The following is a 19,252-nucleotide window of genomic DNA, read 5'->3' as shown; positions in this document are numbered from 1 at the left end:
CTGGCAGGATATATATATCTTCTGATGATTGTTTGCATCTTGTAGATAATTAATATATAACTGCATCCAAAGCTGTTTTTCACAAATTCACGTTTCCCGTACGGATGTGACAATCATCCCACGTGTTACGGTATGCATGCTGCAGTAAACAGAGTCCCTGACACAGAAGAATCAGTTTGGAAAATTGTCTCTTCGGTTTTTTTTTTTCACTCGCCAGAAGGTGCAAAGCAAAGTCTGGCAACTGGTTGTTTAGATAGCGCTGCTTTACGACACCGGCTCTGCTTAAAGACACTGCAATAAAGAATACATTTTTCCATTTCTAATCCTGTATCTTTGTTAATTGTTCAGTTCAATCTTTCAAGTTTTGTCTTGAATTGTCAAAAAAAAAATATTTTTGACTTTTGACTATTGTTTTATCTTCTTTTGAGGATTCTTCTTCATGTGTACATACATACATGTATCCAATGAAATGTGAATTGGGGCAGCTAACTATCCTCACCCATCATATAAATCTACACTTGACCATAAGATAGTGGATTATAGGATGTCATAAGAGGTGGGTTTGTGGATGTCATTTGGTAAATATATAAGTGGGCTGGGGTCTAATTCATAAATGAGATAATTGACAGCTCTTTATCTCCCTTGAGCTCTGTATCACGCCATGGTTGCTAAGCCACGCCCACTTCTAAATGATCCAATCGCAGCTAATGGATTTTATTTAAATCCCTTATGTAGCTAGACCTCACCCATATATTCCATTTCACTCTGAAATATGTGACATTACTGAAAATAAAGAACTATTCCTGTTGACTGTTTCAATGAATTTAATCACATTTACTTAAAAAACAAAAAAAGCATAGAAAGTAATAACACAGTAATATATACAGTATAGATAAAGTTTGCTGGAGAGGCATGATGGGAAAAGTGTGCAATGGCTGCGGATATTTGTATAGTTTTATGGTTCCGTTACAAGTTTGATAGACACAACTCTATCTGCCTCCATTTCAGCACGTTGCCGTGAAAAATCAGCACATCATTACCGCAGGATTTTGAATTTATGGCCGGTAAATTGAAGTGGCAGGACAATTTAAAAAACAATTTCTCCTAAGTTGCACCGCTCCACTTCTGTAAGGGAAATAATGCACTCAAGGAATGAAATGGGCCAGGTTACCATGGCGACAGAGCATCCGTGTGCATGTGTATACACGTGTGTGTATGTGTTTGGGGTGTGGACACAGGACGAACGGGTACCAATTGGGACTTATGAATCAAATTGAATCTGTATCTCCTGTTTATGCTTATCAGAGGAGATTGGAAGAATAAATAGAAATTCCATCTACCTACTAAAACCCCCACATCAGTAGTTCACTTAACTTCCTGCTGGTGCCCAGTTATGAGATGATTCATCAGAGCAACAACCTCTGAGATGTATTACCTCAGAACTAACTTGTCTGTCTCTCGCTCCGTCCTTTGAAAAATAAATTTGCGCTCGTTCCCAGACGAACTGTGTTCAGTTTTATGATTGCAGCAGTAAGCGAGGTTCTCATAAACAGGGCTGTTGGTTTTGTGTTTGCATGTCCCGGGTATGCTTGGGTTTCATGTTATCTCACGTGGAAAATGTACTGCGAGCACACTCAGACACCACCGCCCCTCTGGGTCCTCACCCACTTACTACGAGTTAACATGCTTCATGTCATTTCTGCTTTCCGTAAGGTGTTTCTCTCTTCCTGAAGTTTGTTGTGTGTCTGTGTGCTCAGGGAGTGATGCAGGACGTGGAGATCGTGGTGATGCCACAGGGTTACATCTCACAGTGTCCAGACCTGAACAGAAGTGAGTGCAATCCTCCTTAACAGTTCAAAGAAGCATTTCACCGAGTGTTTAGTTAGATTTAAATGAAAACTCTGACACTTGATTGCACTGATTTGTTTTGTATTTAAATTCTTGAAAGACTCTATACTCACTGGAGTAAAACAGCTTTTCCTTCAATGAAACCTTTGGTAATAAAATGTTTTGAGAATGGTCAATAAATCAGTAAAAGACCTTGACTAAATTCAATTTGATAGAGTTTCTTTTGAATTCACAAGTGAAGGTGCAAAACAAACTCTGACATCAGTGTGCAAGTTGTATTTCATCTGTGTAAATATAATAATGTGTGGCGTTAGGAGGAACATCACACACATTAAAGAAATGATTTACGTACCTCAGTTAATTAAGTTATATCTCAGACTTAAAGTGGTAATCTGTGAGACTCTTGAGTTGGAAAACTTTACGCTATTGCTATTTTTACAATTCAGTTACTTGCCAATGTGGTGATATATATTTTCTTGGATTTTAATATGATAAGTTATTGTAGGTGGTGCTCTTTCCAGCTAACATATATTTTTAATTGTTGGTTATATCACAGTTTCTTGAAAGAATGATGTGTACTAAAGTGAAGTGTATTGTGTCTTGTATCTCAGCATGCCCAACCTGCAATGATTTCCACGGACTTGTGCAGAAAATCATGGAGCTTCAGGACATTCTTGCTAAAACATCCAGCAAGGTAATGTAGCGTGATATAATCTGTCTTACTTTGACATTTAGGTCTCAATTTGTGCATTATACATGTATATATATATATTATATGTATATATAAAAATACAATTGTTAACATCCATTGCAACAGGCGGTCAGGGGCGTGTTGATATTAGACATCAGCTGTTGTTGAAATGATGCAGAGACTGTGTGTGTGTGTGCGTGTGTGTGTGTTTGTGTGTAAAAGGTGTTAATGGTGTCTAATGACCGACTTTTCTGCTGCCACTGGTTTGCTTACATGTGAATATAGACTCAACAAGGCTCACTCTCGTCTTCTCCTCGTCTTGCCTTTTGTTTCTTTGGGGGGGTGGGGGGGTGTGAGCAGCTGTCCAGGGCGGAGGAGAAGATGAATGGGCTGGATGGCTGCTATTGTGAGAGAACCTGCAGCGTCAAGGGGGTCGTCTACAGGGAGGACGAGGGCTGGACAGATGGCTGCAGGAACTGCACATGCACGGTGGGGCTTCACACACGGGTGTGCGACTGTGTGTATGTCTGTGTGTCTGTGTGTCTGTGTGTGTGTGCACACTAGGTACGAGTGTGCATGTTAGAGTAATAAAGACCAAGGGAGGGCATTCCGTTTTAATTAAGTGTGTGTGTGTGTGTGTGTGTGTGTGTGTGTGTGTGTGTGTGGGAACATTCTGAATCCGGAATTATGTTCTTGTCATACTGGATGTGTTTGTGTTATTGAATGTCTACAGGCATGTGAATGTGTCATAAAATAGATAGATGTGTAGTGTATGTGTTAGTGTCTGTGTGTGAAAATATGAATGTGTGTATATGTGTGTGTACATGTTTTTGTTTGTGTGTATGTCTTTGTGTGTGTGTGTGTGTGTGTGTGTTAGAGAAAGAGAAGGGAGAAAATCCATTTTTCATCATGTCTGTATCGCAGTGTGTTCACATTTGTCTCCACGCCTCGGTTTGTGTGTGTGCATGTGACTGTCTACATTTACACACACGTTCATTGCTCCCATTGTAAGTCTTGGCTTTTTGTGTTCATCAAGTGTGTGAAGGCGGGGGTCTGTGGGTGGGTGTTTTTGGGTGGGGTGGAGGTGCAGAGTGGAGGGGCTCCATTGTCGACAGCTTGTATTCTCATTATTTCCTTGCATTAGAGGAGGGTTGCCCCAGTTACCCGAGAACAGATACTGTATTGAAAACCTCCACAGTACTCAGGATTAGACACATTAGCAACAGTGGTTAGTGATGCTCGATTCTCTCAAGGATCTACTTTGTGCTACATAAACTGTGAATAATTGCCAAAAAGAGAATTAGAAGCAATTGGCGATCTGGAGCTTGTACCACACCAGCAAACAGATTTCACCCCCTGTCAGTCTACTCAATTTTGGAACATGAAACTCATTCCCTGCTACTGAAGCTCTCCAACCAGCCAATGAGATGCCATCGCGCACCACTAGCCAACATGCAAAAAAAAAAAAAGTAAATCACATATCTCTCAGTGCACTGCACCTAATTGCTCTTGACAGATGATAATTATCATCAGGGATTTGTTCTGCCCACTCATCCTATGAAATCGCTGCATTCCCCGGGAACAGTGTGTTGCCATTCCTGGGATGCAATTAAGGAATTAGATGGGATATGTTCCTTACCGTATGGGTGGCAATTAGCCATGACCTTTAAAATTCAAAGGTCATGCATTAAGATGTTATCAATTATGTGTATCAGGTTCATAGATGTTGCTGTCACAGAGCTTTCATCCGTGGAAGCAATGTTAATTACAGGCACAGCTGGGGAAAAGGAGATATCATTTAAATATATTGCGTATAGGGGTTACTGTTGAAATCTACTGCAGGTGATGAGAAGATTTACAGTGGCTTTTGTCGTTTAATGGAGTTAACATAACCTCGATTTCTCCCAGAGACCTCCCTCTCAGCATATTTAAAAAGTCCAGTTGACTAGTGGCGGATAGGCAGGGGGCAAATGTTTGTATATGGAAGGGGGGTGGGGGGTTGTTGTCATTTAAAATGGAAATTTTCAGACTTAAATTAGTTGTCGAGCCCCATTGAATTTGCTGGAGAATAAATGGCTCCACAGAAGAGCTATGGCTTGGAGGCTGAGACAGTAGTCAGTACTGGTATGAATCAATAAACTGTTACTTATTATCCAGTTAGTAGTTGAGAGGTGATTGCTTAACGGACAATACACTACTGTACTGTGTGTCACCAGCTCAATTTCACCACCTACATATATCAAGGACTCACAATAAACCTTGCCGATAGACTTACTGAGGACAACAAAAACGGCGGAGGGACAACAGCCGCTCAAAATTTTTAAATGCCACAAATATCTAAAACCGTAGATTGTAACTCACTGTTAAATTGTCCTGCTCAAAATCTGATCCCTCTCAGTGTCTACAGTTTGAAAACAAGAGCAGGATCATGAGCCTTTAAAATCACTGACCACTCCTTTACCACTGTGTGTGATGTCACTGTGTGATCATTGTTGTACATACAATCATCCCTGATGAAAAACCCTCTGCTCAACTCCTTCGTTGCATTGCATTAAAATCTTGACTCAAGGTCCAATTACTTGCTTTTTCTGGGTCTTTCACCAGCATCTTGCGGTCTTCCTTTTGATTGTTTAAATTTTGGTGGTTGTTTTGTTTTATCTGTTAAGATGAATAATAAATAGAGGTTTTCTACTCAAAAAACACATCACACAACAGACAAATCAGTATTAATGTTGGCCAGTAAATAACAAAACACTGAAGTACAGAAATGCCAAAGATACAGAGTCCATTACAGACTTTGTTAACCAACTGTTAACTTTGATTTTTTTAACTGTAAAATGTCTAATTGTATATTATTTTCACAATTTTGTAATTACCAAATTTAAGAGATCCTTATAATTATGTGTCTATGAAAAATCAAAAGGAATATCCGCAGTAATATTGTCAGATATTGGTGTAATACCTATCAGTAGCAGCCTGAGTAATCCAGCATCGGTAGGCCTGTAGTAGTTACTCTTTAAACAACTTATGTTTCTCTCTCTCCACCAGAATGGCACGGTGCAATGTGAGGCCATCTCCTGCCCTCCCCCTCAGTGCCCAGTGGGCACAGCGCCTGCCTACGTAAAGGGTGCCTGCTGCAGGGAGTGCCAGCGTGAGTGGAGTACCCTTAACCTCATCACCCTCCTACACTCATACAATCACGGACACAATTGTACACAAACACGTACATGCCGCAGCAAAACAACCTCCACCACCACCAGATTTAGAGCACACATCACGCCTCCACAAGGGCTGTCTAACAATTGACCAGGGCTCTGCTGTGTTGCTAAGCTACCTCCTAACATGCCTCTTGAGATGGGTCTGTCCTTTTGCATATACATGGACCAATCAATTATTCACTAGCTGGCTTCAAAACACAGATGGCCACCAGTCACACAGACATGAGCCAGTAAATCTGCGATGGCTGCATGTGATGTAAAGCTGTTCCTATTTATGACGAACATGGCTGTGGGAAAAGTGAAGAGAAAAATAAGAGATGTGTGATGTCTGAAACGATGCACATGCTAACTGATGAGTGTCTTCTTAAATGTCCATTTTAAACTTTTGAGTTCTGGCTGGATAAATAATGCTGCTTCATCACGTATCTACACAGAGGGTCGGTTATTTATTTATTTTTTTTCTTTTTCAAAAAGAGTCTGAGTTCAGCAATGGACTCTTATTAGCCTCCTCACAGCAGCGCTCCGCATCTCATATTCTCTCAATTTCCCTCTCAATAAAAATGGATTTCAGAGGACATTAGCTTTTCTCACCCCAACATTTTCCTGATATTAACCCAAATGAGATGTGATGTATGCTTTTAAAATGCAGAAAGAGTTGCCTGTCGGTGTTTAGAACAAAATTTCGTATGTGCATTAAGTAGGGGGATTTATTATCTTAGCTCAGTGTTTTTAATGGCTGGTGTTCTCAACCTTACAGAGGGTTACGCACCATATGAATGATAAAAAATGTAGCAGACTTTACGTTCGTATAGTATTTCTTTGCAGATTTGACTCCACATCTTGTGTGCAAGCTGACTCCACTTGAGAACTTTCTCACCACACACTCCCACACACTGCTGCCGTTGCTCCTGCTTCCCGTGCGAAGGAAATAATAGATGAGATTTAACTCTTTATCAGTAGGAAACCATTAGTCTTGGATTCTAATCAGCTTGAGTCGGCATCATTTCCACTGACCCAAAGGTCAGGGATGCAACACAGGGGTTTAGGAATGTGCTGCTGTGTTACACAAATATAAACACGTAGCAGGTAATCCCCTTAAACTCAACACCCCCGTGCTCACTTATCTCAACGAGGTAGACAAACACACAGCTAATTACGCATGCTCCGGCTTTGGAGAGAAGAGTGCTGCAAGTTTCCCCACTACAAAGACATGATTCGCTCTCCAAATTAAAGCCTTATCTTGCAGCACAGGGCCTAGCGGGGAGGAGTTCCGAGTCTGTTTTTTTTGATGGTCTGTCAAGTAGAACGTCAAATAGCTGTTTCTGAAGTCCTTTGCTTTCATGATGCGCTTGCTTTGTGATAGGGCCCGAGCTGCGGTGTCAATCATCACTCCTCCTCGTATCAGTCTGAATCTGCCTGACCCCAACTGCTCATCAAACACTCACTTTCTGCCCACATGATTATTTTTGCGCCCACCTACCCTCCCGTACAGTTATATAAAACAGGGTCTCTGCTTGCTCTCTTTACATGTTAATTATTCCATCACTTCCTCAGTAGCATTGCTTAATTGGGTTTGATATGCTTGATTTGGTTTGACTCAATTTACCTGAGGACTAAAAAAAAAAAAAAAAAAAAAAATGCTATAAAAAAGCTGAAAATAATAAGGACAGATTGTATCATACAAGTACAACAGGACTGTTATATAAGACCCCTGGTGTTCTGCCAGTGTTTATGTCCACAACCGGCGAGTGGTGGGATTGAAATATATGTGTTGATTTTTAGAATGATAAGTTCATTTACAAATAGTTAGAGAAAAATTTGTTCTTGATAAATGCAAATCAGTTGTTTTGTGATTAATTGGGTCAGAAATTTAATTATTTGCTTGCGCTTCTTTATTTCTGATTGTTTGTTAATTGAATACATTTGGGTTCAAGAACATCACAAGCTGAACAATAGATTGAGAATTTTGCTAAAGGCTTTAGGAGATTAATGTTTTTTTCCGTAACACCAGAAATTGAAACATATTCTCTGCTATTTCCGTTCTAATAAAAGTCATTACAAAGTTGTAATTTTTCAAATAAAGACCAGTAAATAGTGGTATAATACAGTGGGAATTTGTCCAGCAACAGATCAAACTTATCTTTTACGAATCTGAAAAGTCTTACAGCAACATATATTTTCAGACATGCTCACAATCATTTATTCAGGCGTAATGCATTAAATATAAGCCACAATCATTACAGAAAACAGACACACAGATTATTATCCGGAGTATGATTCGGAAGAAATACGGTCTTCAGTGTGTTTTTATGTGTATATCTGTTGTTTATGTGTGTGTGTGTAATGTTTCTGCGTTTGCTACCAGCTGTCTGCCTGTTTGGTGGAAGAGAGCTGGTGGAGGGGGATCAGAAGGCTGTGCGCGACTCCTCTGGCAGGTGCCTGCTGTTTGAATGTAGGGTAAGTCATGTCAACACACACACACACAGACACCGACACCGACACACACACACACACACACACACACACACACACACACACACACACACACACACAGCCTTTAAATACACTTAAACATATTTATTCAAAAGAATTTTTTATCAGCTTCCCCTCCAGAAAGAGACACCACAATAAGTCATGTAACCAAGCACTTCAGCTCTATTAATTTCCATGTTGTGTTGCAGTGCATGACAGTTCACTAAACACTGCTACCTTGGCCCACCCTGAGAGGATAAATCAAGCCCCCATGAACCAGAGTGCGAGCTTGTCCACTTCAGCTGAATTTCATTGGTCTGACTTGTCATTGTTTTCTTTGTTATTTAAATAAATCGGCTGAATCCTGCTAATTAACTTTACATTTGGAGGCCTGGAGCAGATCACTCGTCATCACAGGATGCCACGGCCATTCTTCAGTACCAATCATCAGATACCACACTGGTCCCAAATCAGATTCATTTCCCAATTATTCAGAGCATTTGCTTTTGTCTGCCTGGTGCACCAGATGGGTGGGTCGCTCACTTTTGGGAGTAATTCACTTGATGACATTATGCCAGGCAGGCCCAATCAATCACAGAAAAGTGATTTGAAGTTTTAATCACCCAACTCTATCATATCAACCGGCTCCTCCATGAATTCTGCAAAGCTCCATTAGAATCTGCAGTTTCAGACAGCTGTCTGGCTTGCTTGCCCACACCTGGCCCATCTGTAGTCCCAGTTTACTGACTGGCAGTCCCAGGCAGATCAAAGAAATGGGGACGCGGAGTTCTGTCAGTCAGCCCACTGCTGCACACTCCTGCAGGCTTCCCCTGACAGCTGCTTGTCACGCCTCTGATCTTCTGTCTGCCTGCTGGCTGCAGGGGGGGAGGGGGGGGGGCATTTTGGGTGGTGGGTGGTAAGAAGTCAATGGTGAGGCTTGTTTGGAAAGTTGTTTGGGGAGTTTGTGGAAGTTTTTTCCATGATTTCCAACAAGCACGCTCAGCCTGTGTACGAGTAGAGGTCATGACACCTCGGGCAGATGTCAGGTTTAAAATGATCCACCAGTAAAACATTCGTGCCGACAAATAGATGGAGAAGGTCTATTGTTTTTTGTCCAACTGTGTCTGGTGTTAATGACTCCAAATTAGCATCAGTCAGAGGGACTCAGATGAGATCATTAGAGAGACCTGCCAAAGGCATGCTGGGGAAAGGAACCCCCTAATCAGGTTTTACACTCTGACTAAACACACACATGCAGGGATAATCCAGAAGATTGATTCACTGTTTGTATAATAAAGCTGCGTCATGAATCACAATGTAAATGATTGTGGAGAACAGGACAAAAGAAAAAAAAAGCTTTTCCGCTTCCACAAGTAGTTTGGAAAAAAAAAAAAACTGCTTTTGACCAAATGAGTAATTGGTTTGTAATGAACACACAGGGAGGAGGGAAAGTCGGGGAGTGACAGAGGAAACACAATAGATGAATAATTACCTTCATAATTACATCCAAACCCTTAGCAAATGAAGGGGTGGGAGGGGGGGTGTGTGGACCTAAAGAGTCGCTCATGAGCATTTTGTCTTTACTCATCACAGGACAGGACTATGCATCGAGTGGTTCCCACTGAGCCCTGTCCTGAGCTCAACTGTCCAGAGTCGGAGCAGATCACCTTGAGTGACAGATGCTGTAAAGTCTGCAGAGGTATGGAGGAAACATTGTCCTACAATACTATATTACTACTATCCCATTTAACATAATTCATTTTTTTTATGGTGGAACATGTTTATTATAAGTTGTTTTACCAGATTTGTGTTTATACAGACAGATACAGGAGGAATAATATTTGCAAGGAAAAATATAAAGACATGTACAGTGAGAAATCGCCACTGGCAAAAGAAGTCAGAGATTTCATTATTGATAATAGTTTTTCAAAATCACATGTTCTTGCACTGACTTCCCACCCTCCAGGCTGCGACTATGAAAATCAACTTGCAGTTGTGTTGTAGCGATTGTTTTGTAAGCATTTCGCTCTCTAGAGCTTTCGAGAGAACAGAGCCAGGGATTCAGGATCGGCACACAAACAGCGACCTTTTCATGCAACAAAAACTGCCCAATTCACACCATCCCTTTCATAAAATGTTTATATGCTCAATTTTTTGCTCAGTACATTTGCATCTCGACCGGCTGGACAAAGCAGCATTGTGTTCGCTTTGATCGATTACCATCGCAAACAAATTTTACTCTGCAAGTTAATATTGCTGGTATATGTTATTGTGCAGGCAAGAACTGAAATCAATGGCTGCCTGTAAGATAGAAAATCAATCTAAAAATGAAATTATACAAAGTACGAGGGATTTTTAAGAAGGGGGCTTAAACCTAGTATTATTTTCCTTGAAATTTAGCTTACTCATTTGTAGTTATTTGTACTTTTAGCAATATCAGCATATGTTCTTTTTATGAAGTCAGATGTGAAAGTGAGAAATAGGAGTAAATGAATGTTATTTTGCCCTAATATACCTGGGAAAGAAGCCGCGGTAAAAGGATACTGTGAGAAAAGGTCGTGGTACTATGACATAACCTTTCCACCGCACCTCCATCACTGCTCTCCTCTTCGCTCCTCTGGGTGTCAACCTTTTCCTCCCTGTGCCTCCTGCAGGTCATGACTTCTGCTCAGAGGGCCATGGCTGCGTGGAGCACTCAGACTGTGTGAACCTGGAGGCAGGAGACTGCTGTGTTTGTAAGGATGGCTTCCGCCCACTTCGAGACGATAATGCCTACTGTGAAGGTAAGGCATGGCTCTGAATAACAAACCCTGACTTTTAGCTGAAGTTTGTTTGCCCTCCAAGAGTGGATGTGTGGTTGTTTCTTGCGAATGTGCCTGGGCTGCATCGGATGGGTCATGAGAGGAAGCTGGCCTTTGCTTTTTTGGAGGGCAAGGTTTTAATTCAGTGTAATATTTACTGAGAAGGAGAATTTAGAGATGTTTGGGCGTTCTGACTGTGTGGACTCAGCCCTGATGTGAGTCGGTTTTGTGAAATGAACACACGGATAACATGTGTCAGGGAAGTGAATGACTCTCTACACTGATCTTGAACCCACTACTAAGTGATTTCTTTATGTTTCTTTTTTTTTCTTCTGCTATTCCTGCCATGGTCACCTTACAGTCAGCACAGTTAATATTTATTTCCCAACTTTCAAAACACAGTATCTACTGATTTTTATTCCAGAACAGTATTAAAAACAACTGGCACAGACCTGCCGCAATAAATACAAGACATGAGATCAGTGCTTCACAATTCTGGTTGTATTTCTTTGTTCCTCTGTTTTTAATTTAATGTTTGATGAAGACGCGATGTTGCTCTCTGCTGACCTGACACTTGGAAGAATTTCCTTCAAACATTTTGGCTTACAAACTTATTTGTCATTTAAGTGCCATGTTTTTATATATATATGGACTGTTTTTGTTAGTTTGTCTGAATTTGTTAAACACAGACCACGCATTGCAAAATAATGTCGACATTTGCTAAATAACCATCACAACACTTTGCTGCATTCATGCTTTTATCACATAATCCTTTTGTGATGGGAGACTGTAATCCTCTCATTATTCGGGTCCACGATATATAATAACTGCTTTTCAGAATGCATTTTGAGAGACTAATGTTTCTCTTTTCCGTCAGCTGATTAATTTGTGATATAAAAACATGCTGATGGTCTTTATGTTGGCATGTATTCAGCGTCACTCTGCTGCGGCAGCGATTAAAGACATGCCATCTATCATCAGCGAGGTCATTCATTACTGATTGCATGCTAAGGCTCAGATGTCTCCATCCATGTTAAACTTACAAGCAAAACACAATGCAATTTATTATACCAGCACTGCTCTCCTATAAAAACAGACCATGTTTTACTTGATTGCCTTTTGAATGTTCCACATTACATGATGGGAAAACATGCTCTATATCTCACTGCGCAGGTCCTTTCAGGCTGATGGTGAAGAGATCTCAGAGTTCATACTCACTTAACGGATGGTGCTTCAACTGAATTCCTCATCTCACATCTTGGCTGAATTTTTACCAGATGCATCATTAAAAAATGATGACTTTATCATCTCCGATGCTATCCTGTAGTAAAATATGTAGTAAACATCATGTCATAACTGCCACGCCTGTGCAGCTCTGGTATTAATGAGCAAACATGGCATCAAAGTTATTCAGATCCTTTCTGCATATGACCTTGACAGCTGCTCTGTCAATATACAGCCTTCTTGATCTTCCCTTTTCATTGTGTGTGTGCAGTTTTAGAGCATGTGTTTGTGAGTACGTGCCTCGGCCTATTTCGTTTTTATCTACAGTCCACATGCTCCCTGTAATATATTTTCTGTCACCTTCATCGAGATGAGGCGAAAGTGTCAGTCGAGCCGCAGAGCTTTTTGTTACTGTAACCAGGTTGCTAAATGAAAGAGTAAAAGTTCTCAACTTCTGCAGATCTCACATTAATTTACACATGTGAGCAGTTGTCCAGGTAATTAGTCTCAGGGAATCTGTATAATTAAAGATGCTATCTATGCTAAATTAATGGGAAGCGATGCGGTGGGTTGTAGGTGATCCAGCGGACAATAACAGTGTGTAACCATGGTGTCTCTGAAAACATAATTCAGGCACTGGTGGAAAGCGATTAACGTTTATTCAAGCGCGGTGCTAAAGTACAATTCGATGGCAGTTGTATTGAAGTATTTTTACTCATACTCCAGCACATTCAGATGCTGTTTTTTGTTTTTTTTTTACAGTTACTTTGCATATTAAAAGGTCACATACAAAACATCTGTTAGAAAATCTGATGCACTATAAAACAACCCAACAGGAAAATATAGTAAGTAAAACCTGCTCCACTCATATCACTTATTATGCTTCTGTGAATATCTTTGAACGGTTGTTTAGATTACTATTATTTAGATTATTTGGATTATTATTATTATTATTATCATAATTATCATATAGACCCGGACTTATTTGATCAATCTAGAAAATATCTTCAAATTATTTGATAATTTTATATCAATGATCATTTGTTGAAGCCTCAGTAATGGTCTGTCAAATGATCACATGTGAAGTATAAAAGATGTCATTCATTGTGAGAATTATCTCCTGACTCTAAAATCCCCTCCAGCTCTATGGAGCATTTTAGCATCTTGCAGCTGATTGATTTGGCTCTCTGGCCCATCAGCTTAGCTATTTTGGTTCCCTCCCGCTGCTCTCATCAACCCATTTTCGGCCGCAGCATGCAGCTTTTCTCAGTGAAAAACCTCTGATAAGCTATCTGTCCATCAGCCTACAGCAGGCAGACAAGAGTTAACTAGCTAGTGAACATAGTGGAGCATTTAGCAGCTATAGAGTCTGATATTTCTCACAGATATTGGTAGAGACCAAAACAGTGTTAAAAAAATGAGAATGAAAAAGAGAATGAATATTGGACACAACTCCAAATGAATGCTAATGTAGCTCTGTGTCTACTGGATGCATTACTAATAACAACTTTATAAAGTTGTAATATGTCAATGTTGTGTATATATCTTGTGGCCAAAAGAAAAAAAAAATCAATTGATGCATTTTGGATGCTTCGCCACCCCTGTGTCCTGAGGGTGGGAAGCAAATTCTAATTCTTTGAAAATAGCTTTTAACATCCATTTACATTTTGAGTGTCAAAGAGGATGATAAAAAAAATGATGGGAATTTTTTGACTCTCTATTGGTCTTGAGTCAAGGCTTCATTTTTTTCCACTCACACATTAACATTTTTTTTTTTTTGGTCTGACAAACCAACCTTTTCTTGCAGCCTGGTTTTTGTGTCTTTGTTATCACATATGTAACATCAGAGCTGCCTAAAGACTCTCAGCAGTTCATTGTTGTAGAAATAAGGATGGAGCAGCCCATCCCATCACCACTGTGTGAAATAAAGTACAGGCAGACAGACTTGTGCCTCCAACATCAACACTTCAGACCCAGACTATTCATCTCAAGAGCAGCCTGACTCTTGCTATGAAATTGGATGGCAGTGTTTGTGGTGAGTGTTTGCATCAGAGACTGCACAGAGACACCTGAAATTGACTCAATTTGCTGATGGACTTCTCTCAAAAGCAATTGATTTTCTGTGTGGATCTGTAACTCACTTACTACATATGATTGTGTGTGTGTGTGTGTGTGTGTGTGTGTGTGTGTCTGTGTCCTGTGTGGAAAATAAAAGGACCGTCTTTCCAAAACACTGAGGATTCTGTGGATGGATGAGAGAATGTTTGTGTTCATATAATAGATACACCATTTTGTGGCTGCGAGCAGATGTACCGAAAGATGAGTGAAGTCGCCTGCTTTCACTTCTAGATGAGTTTCAACACAGTGGTGCCTGTGAGATGAGATGTGACCTCCAACTTAGAGGAAATTTTGTGTATTGAACACAGCAGGGGGATCATGAATCAGAAAGACATATATGCAGACCCTTGAATATAGGTTTTCTTTTATGTAGACACTACTGCACATAACATTTTTTGGGTGATGTCAGACATAAAGACAAAAAAGCAGAGATGGATACCAGCTCTTTAAAAACATTCCTAGGTCAGAGATGGGCTCAAAATAGCCGATGCGATCACTCCTGTGTAAATTTTTCATAGAAGCAGCAGTAGGGAAAACTCAGGGGGATACTAGCCCTGCCTTTGTGTAAGTCTGTGTGTGTATGTGTGTGTGTGAGTGTGCAGGTGCATGTCTGTGTATGTGTGGTGGTTTGAGCACTGAGTTCTCCAACAGAAAAAGAGCTCAGTTTTTTCCTCCATCCTATCCTCAGAGCGCAGTCAGGCTTAAGGCCTATTTTACTACATGCATGCGTGTGTTTAGGACAGAATTAGACAGAGGGGCGAGCAGTGGAGAAGTGACAGACTGTGTGATTGTCTCTAAATTGAACAATCAGTATAGTTCAACGTGTTGAGATAATACCATTATTCATCTCAGCATTGTAGAGGACTGCAGGCAGAAAGACATCTCCCATTGTTGTCTGGTTTTGAAATGCCCTACTTCAGAAATTCTCTGTCAGGATTGCTCAGACAGAACGACTGCTTGTGTGTGTTTTTTTTGTGCCATCCATATGGGGAATGTGAAATATAAAACGATATTCTGTAAAATAGAGGAAAAAGAGGAAATAGAAAGAGACAAAGTATGCAACAGGATTTTATTTTTATATACAGCCTATCCTAGAGAGCACTAACTCACTTTATTTATCAGGGACACTGCACATTATTCAATTGCTTATGTGCACCACACTTACAAAACTGCATAGTGTTAGATAGATAGGTAGGTAGTTAGATAACAGCATAAACATTAAAGGGTTGGTTCACCCAAATTAACATTTTCTCACTTACCTTCTCTGGTATTTAGCGATGCAGATGGTTGTGGTTTGATTTGTCTGTCTGAGAGACGTCTGCCTCCACCCAAACACAATGAAAGTAAAGTGAACGAATCAATCACGTATCAAAAATGGAAAAGGTTGCTGATATTCTGTATTTTTTTGTACCCAGCAAATCCCATGAAAATACCTAAACCTACAATGAGTTAGTCTCTTGTTTTCTTTCTGACTTCCTGGCCTGTCTGTGGCACTCAGCTCCAAGTCTGAGTTTGTTCCTATTGATGATGTAAATCTTCAGAAATGGGTCAGAAATATATAGTTTCCATTTTAGAAAAGGCTAAGTCATCTCCCAAAACAACCGGGCACTGTAGTTTTCAGCGACCATTAAGTGGATTAAAATGTGCTTTTGCTGGGGTTTTTTTTTTCAGCTCCTTTGCTGCATTGCTGGTTTTGGACTGTTCTTTGTTGTTGGAGAATAAGAAAAATATGCAAAAAAATGCAGCATAAATGAAAAACAATTAAAAAACATTGTAAAGCAAACTCACTGGACAAACAGTAAACAGGCTTGTCAGACGTTGGTGGTCACAGCAAGACAGGACTATCGTTAAAGGCTCTGCACACCTACACAGGTGTTTTCAATTACTCCCTGATTAGACCTCTCATCAGGTTGAAGCAAGGCGGAGCTAGGCGGGAAATTATGTGATGTCACACAACTCTATGGACCAAAAAGAATAATAACAAGGTTTCCACCCTAATTAGTGCAACAAAAGTATAGCAGGAGGAAGAGGAGGATGTCAATCAAGCTTAATTTTTACAGTGAAGTGAAAACACCTGTGTGTGTGTGCAGAGGCTTTAAATATCACGATGACACATGAGTTTGTCCAATAGCCAGATTTCTGACTTATTAATGTAGTTAATGTAGATCTGATAATGTATGTGGTATAAATGATTAAAAAGGTCGATGGTGTTTGAACACAGAATGAGGTTTTATCACCTCTAAGGTGTGACTGAGTGTGTGTGTGTGTGTTTGTGTGTAAGCATATTGTGTGTGAACGCGGGACCACTATCTTTTGAATGTCACAAGGTAGCAGCAGGCTAATTGGCACTGACTGAAGAGCACGGCCTGCTCCAAAACCCAATCACTGTCGGGATGAGCCCCGAGCCTCTGGGTTCCCCACCTGCTAGGGTCCTGACCCCCACTCCCCCCTCTACACCCACCCACACACACACACACACACACACACACACACACACACACACACACACACACACACAAAGATGAATCACGCACACACAGGCAAACACATAGACGTTATGACTGGCTGTGTGTTTGTTTACACACATCTCACCTCTGTGACCCTCCTGAAATGTCACCCAAAACAGACAATCCCACCACCAGCCAGACAGTCCCTCTCCAGTGTAAATAACAGTATCTCAGCACTGCTCAACCAATATCCTTCAAATGCCGCATGGGAGAAGTTTCCTCTCTGCTGCTTTTCCAGATAGGAACATGCTTAATTCATTGACTGCTTTATGCTCAGGTGGAGTATTTCCCTTTATGTAACTGATAAAACTTCTACTTCACTACATTACAGAGAGCATTACTTTATGTTTGCTAATCTGCATTGCTGTATAGTTAATATGCAGATTCAGTTTTTACATATAAAACATGATCTTCATTGAATAAGCTGCAACATTAAAATAATGCTTATAGGTAATGCTTTTTATATATTTTGTTTATTATCATTTAACACACAAATGAAGGTGTCACTTTGAGTACTGCCAGTATTTACTTTTGTTCATTTCGCTGACAATATGCTAATTTACTTAAACAGAATTTTGAATTCAGGACCTATACTTGCAATGTAATAAATTTTCCATTGCTACTTTTACTTCGGTTAAACATCCAAATCATTCTTCCACCACTGAGCAAAACAAATTCTTGCCATTAGGGTTACTGTGAAGCTTTTATTATTATTAACATATCATCAAGTTTACAACCCAAATACAATTAGATTTTATGATGTAAAAAAATCCAAGCTCTTTGATGGACTGCTAAGCTCTCGCTATTTTCTTTCATCTCACTCAGTATTAACTGGGTAAAGTAAATGCATGGATTGATAAGTAAATTAATAACCACATCTGCGTTTAATTTCAATGAATACAATGTTCTTTATGTTTATGTCGATCTCTGCAGACAGTAGAAAGTCGGTGAACAGTAGGCAAATAAACCCAGTGTGCTTTACATTTAAATGCATACAGCAACAACTAACATGCAGAAGAATACAATCAATAAGATATAAGCAAATACAACAACAACAAAAGAAAGGAAGAGAAAAAATGTGTTGCACACATGCATTTGATTAGTTGTCAGCTTTTCATAAAGCTCTGATAGCCGTTTCTGCTCCTCGTTACTTATTGTTTAGACCTCTGGCCTACAGGCTGCACTTGGTCACACAGTGAAGAGTGATGGATGATGATGCTCCATCGATTTACACATGGTGGAAAATCTTATCCCAGATTAATGAGAGCCGTGATGGAGAGCAAAACCCCATTCACGTAAACAAGGCAGTTTTGTCTATAAGATGCACTGGCCTTCATTTAACTCATGCCAAATCGAAACGTGTGTTAAGTGCGTGTTTAATGTGATGCATAGGCACCCACACACTTGATGCAGTTAGGCTGAGACCTGGTAGATGTTTTAATGAAAGGATTCTTGAGTGTTGTTAAATTGGATGGAACTTTATCCCCACGTGGAGATTGTGAGGTTGTCATGAGTGCCTGGATATGCAGGGATCGTGTGCACACATTCACACACCTTGCAACTCCACCAGCAGACACACACACACACACACACACACACACACACACACACACACACACACACCCCTCTCGTCCTCCTCTGCCTTTTTCTTCTTTGACGTTCATTGTTCTAAGTCAGGTAGCAGGTTTCTAAGTGTTTACAGTGATTGATCACAGTGTGAGTGTCTGGTATTTAGACAATGACTGTACTCTCAGAATGCAGATTTTCACTCTTGTCTCCTAATGGGATTCTTTCCACTCAGTCATCTTAATTGGCTCCTGCTCTCGCCCAAATTGGCAGTGACGTTTTGCATATTTGTTTTGGGTTTTTCTGAGCCTGTTTATTTAGGAGTGATTGTTCAGTTTGGTTTGGTGAAAAAAAGAGTTTTCTCTTAAGAAAGTATATCTGTGGTTCCTGTTCAGGTAATGACCCAGAAAAGAGCTGCTCACTTTCACTTCAAGAAAATTCAATTTGCCTCTGGGTTTTTTGTTCATTCTGATTTCCTTTCAAGCAGATATGAAAATAATGGTTGCGCCAAAAGACTGCAACAATAATGAAGCAAACTGATTAAAAGACACCCTTCTCCTTTATCATTTACTACAATTTCCGTCTGAATGAAAGAAAATGGAGAACATTCAGAGTAATTTAGCTTGTTGAACCATCTTTCCCCTACACACCCTACAATACACATTCCCTTGGTCCTGGCTGTAGCTTCATAGTAGGGACAGTTGCGCAGTGACGTGTTGACGCAGATTTCTCTCTCGACACTTCCTACTGTCTACTACCTGAGAACAACTGGTTTACTGTAGTAGACAGTTGGGCTGCAACAGTAGG

At 40.2% G+C, this 19,252-nt stretch overlaps 1 protein-coding gene across 1 annotated transcript in view; it reads left to right on the top strand.

Moving 5' to 3' along the window:
* The window catches only part of nell2a (neural EGFL like 2a), an 81,080-nt gene that overhangs the window by 15,579 nt on the left and 46,249 nt on the right, over positions 1-19,252 (top strand). The window contains exons 6-12 of the mRNA XM_023400381.2: positions 1,758-1,830; positions 2,460-2,542; positions 2,900-3,028; positions 5,588-5,690; positions 8,123-8,214; positions 9,823-9,928; positions 10,884-11,012. Coding sequence (XP_023256149.1) covers positions 1,758-1,830; positions 2,460-2,542; positions 2,900-3,028; positions 5,588-5,690; positions 8,123-8,214; positions 9,823-9,928; positions 10,884-11,012 — 715 coding nt within the window. The remainder of the gene's footprint in view (positions 1-1,757; positions 1,831-2,459; positions 2,543-2,899; positions 3,029-5,587; positions 5,691-8,122; positions 8,215-9,822; positions 9,929-10,883; positions 11,013-19,252) is intronic.

This window comes from Seriola lalandi, unplaced genomic scaffold (genome assembly GCF_002814215.2).
Source record: "Seriola lalandi dorsalis isolate HSWRI2012SDOR001 ecotype SW California unplaced genomic scaffold, Sedor1 jcf7180002052274, whole genome shotgun sequence".
In the NCBI taxonomy this organism is placed as follows: domain Eukaryota; kingdom Metazoa; phylum Chordata; class Actinopteri; order Carangiformes; family Carangidae; genus Seriola; species Seriola lalandi.
The sequence above is the reverse complement of the archived record's forward strand: the minus strand, read 5'-3'. Positions and strand labels throughout refer to the sequence as shown.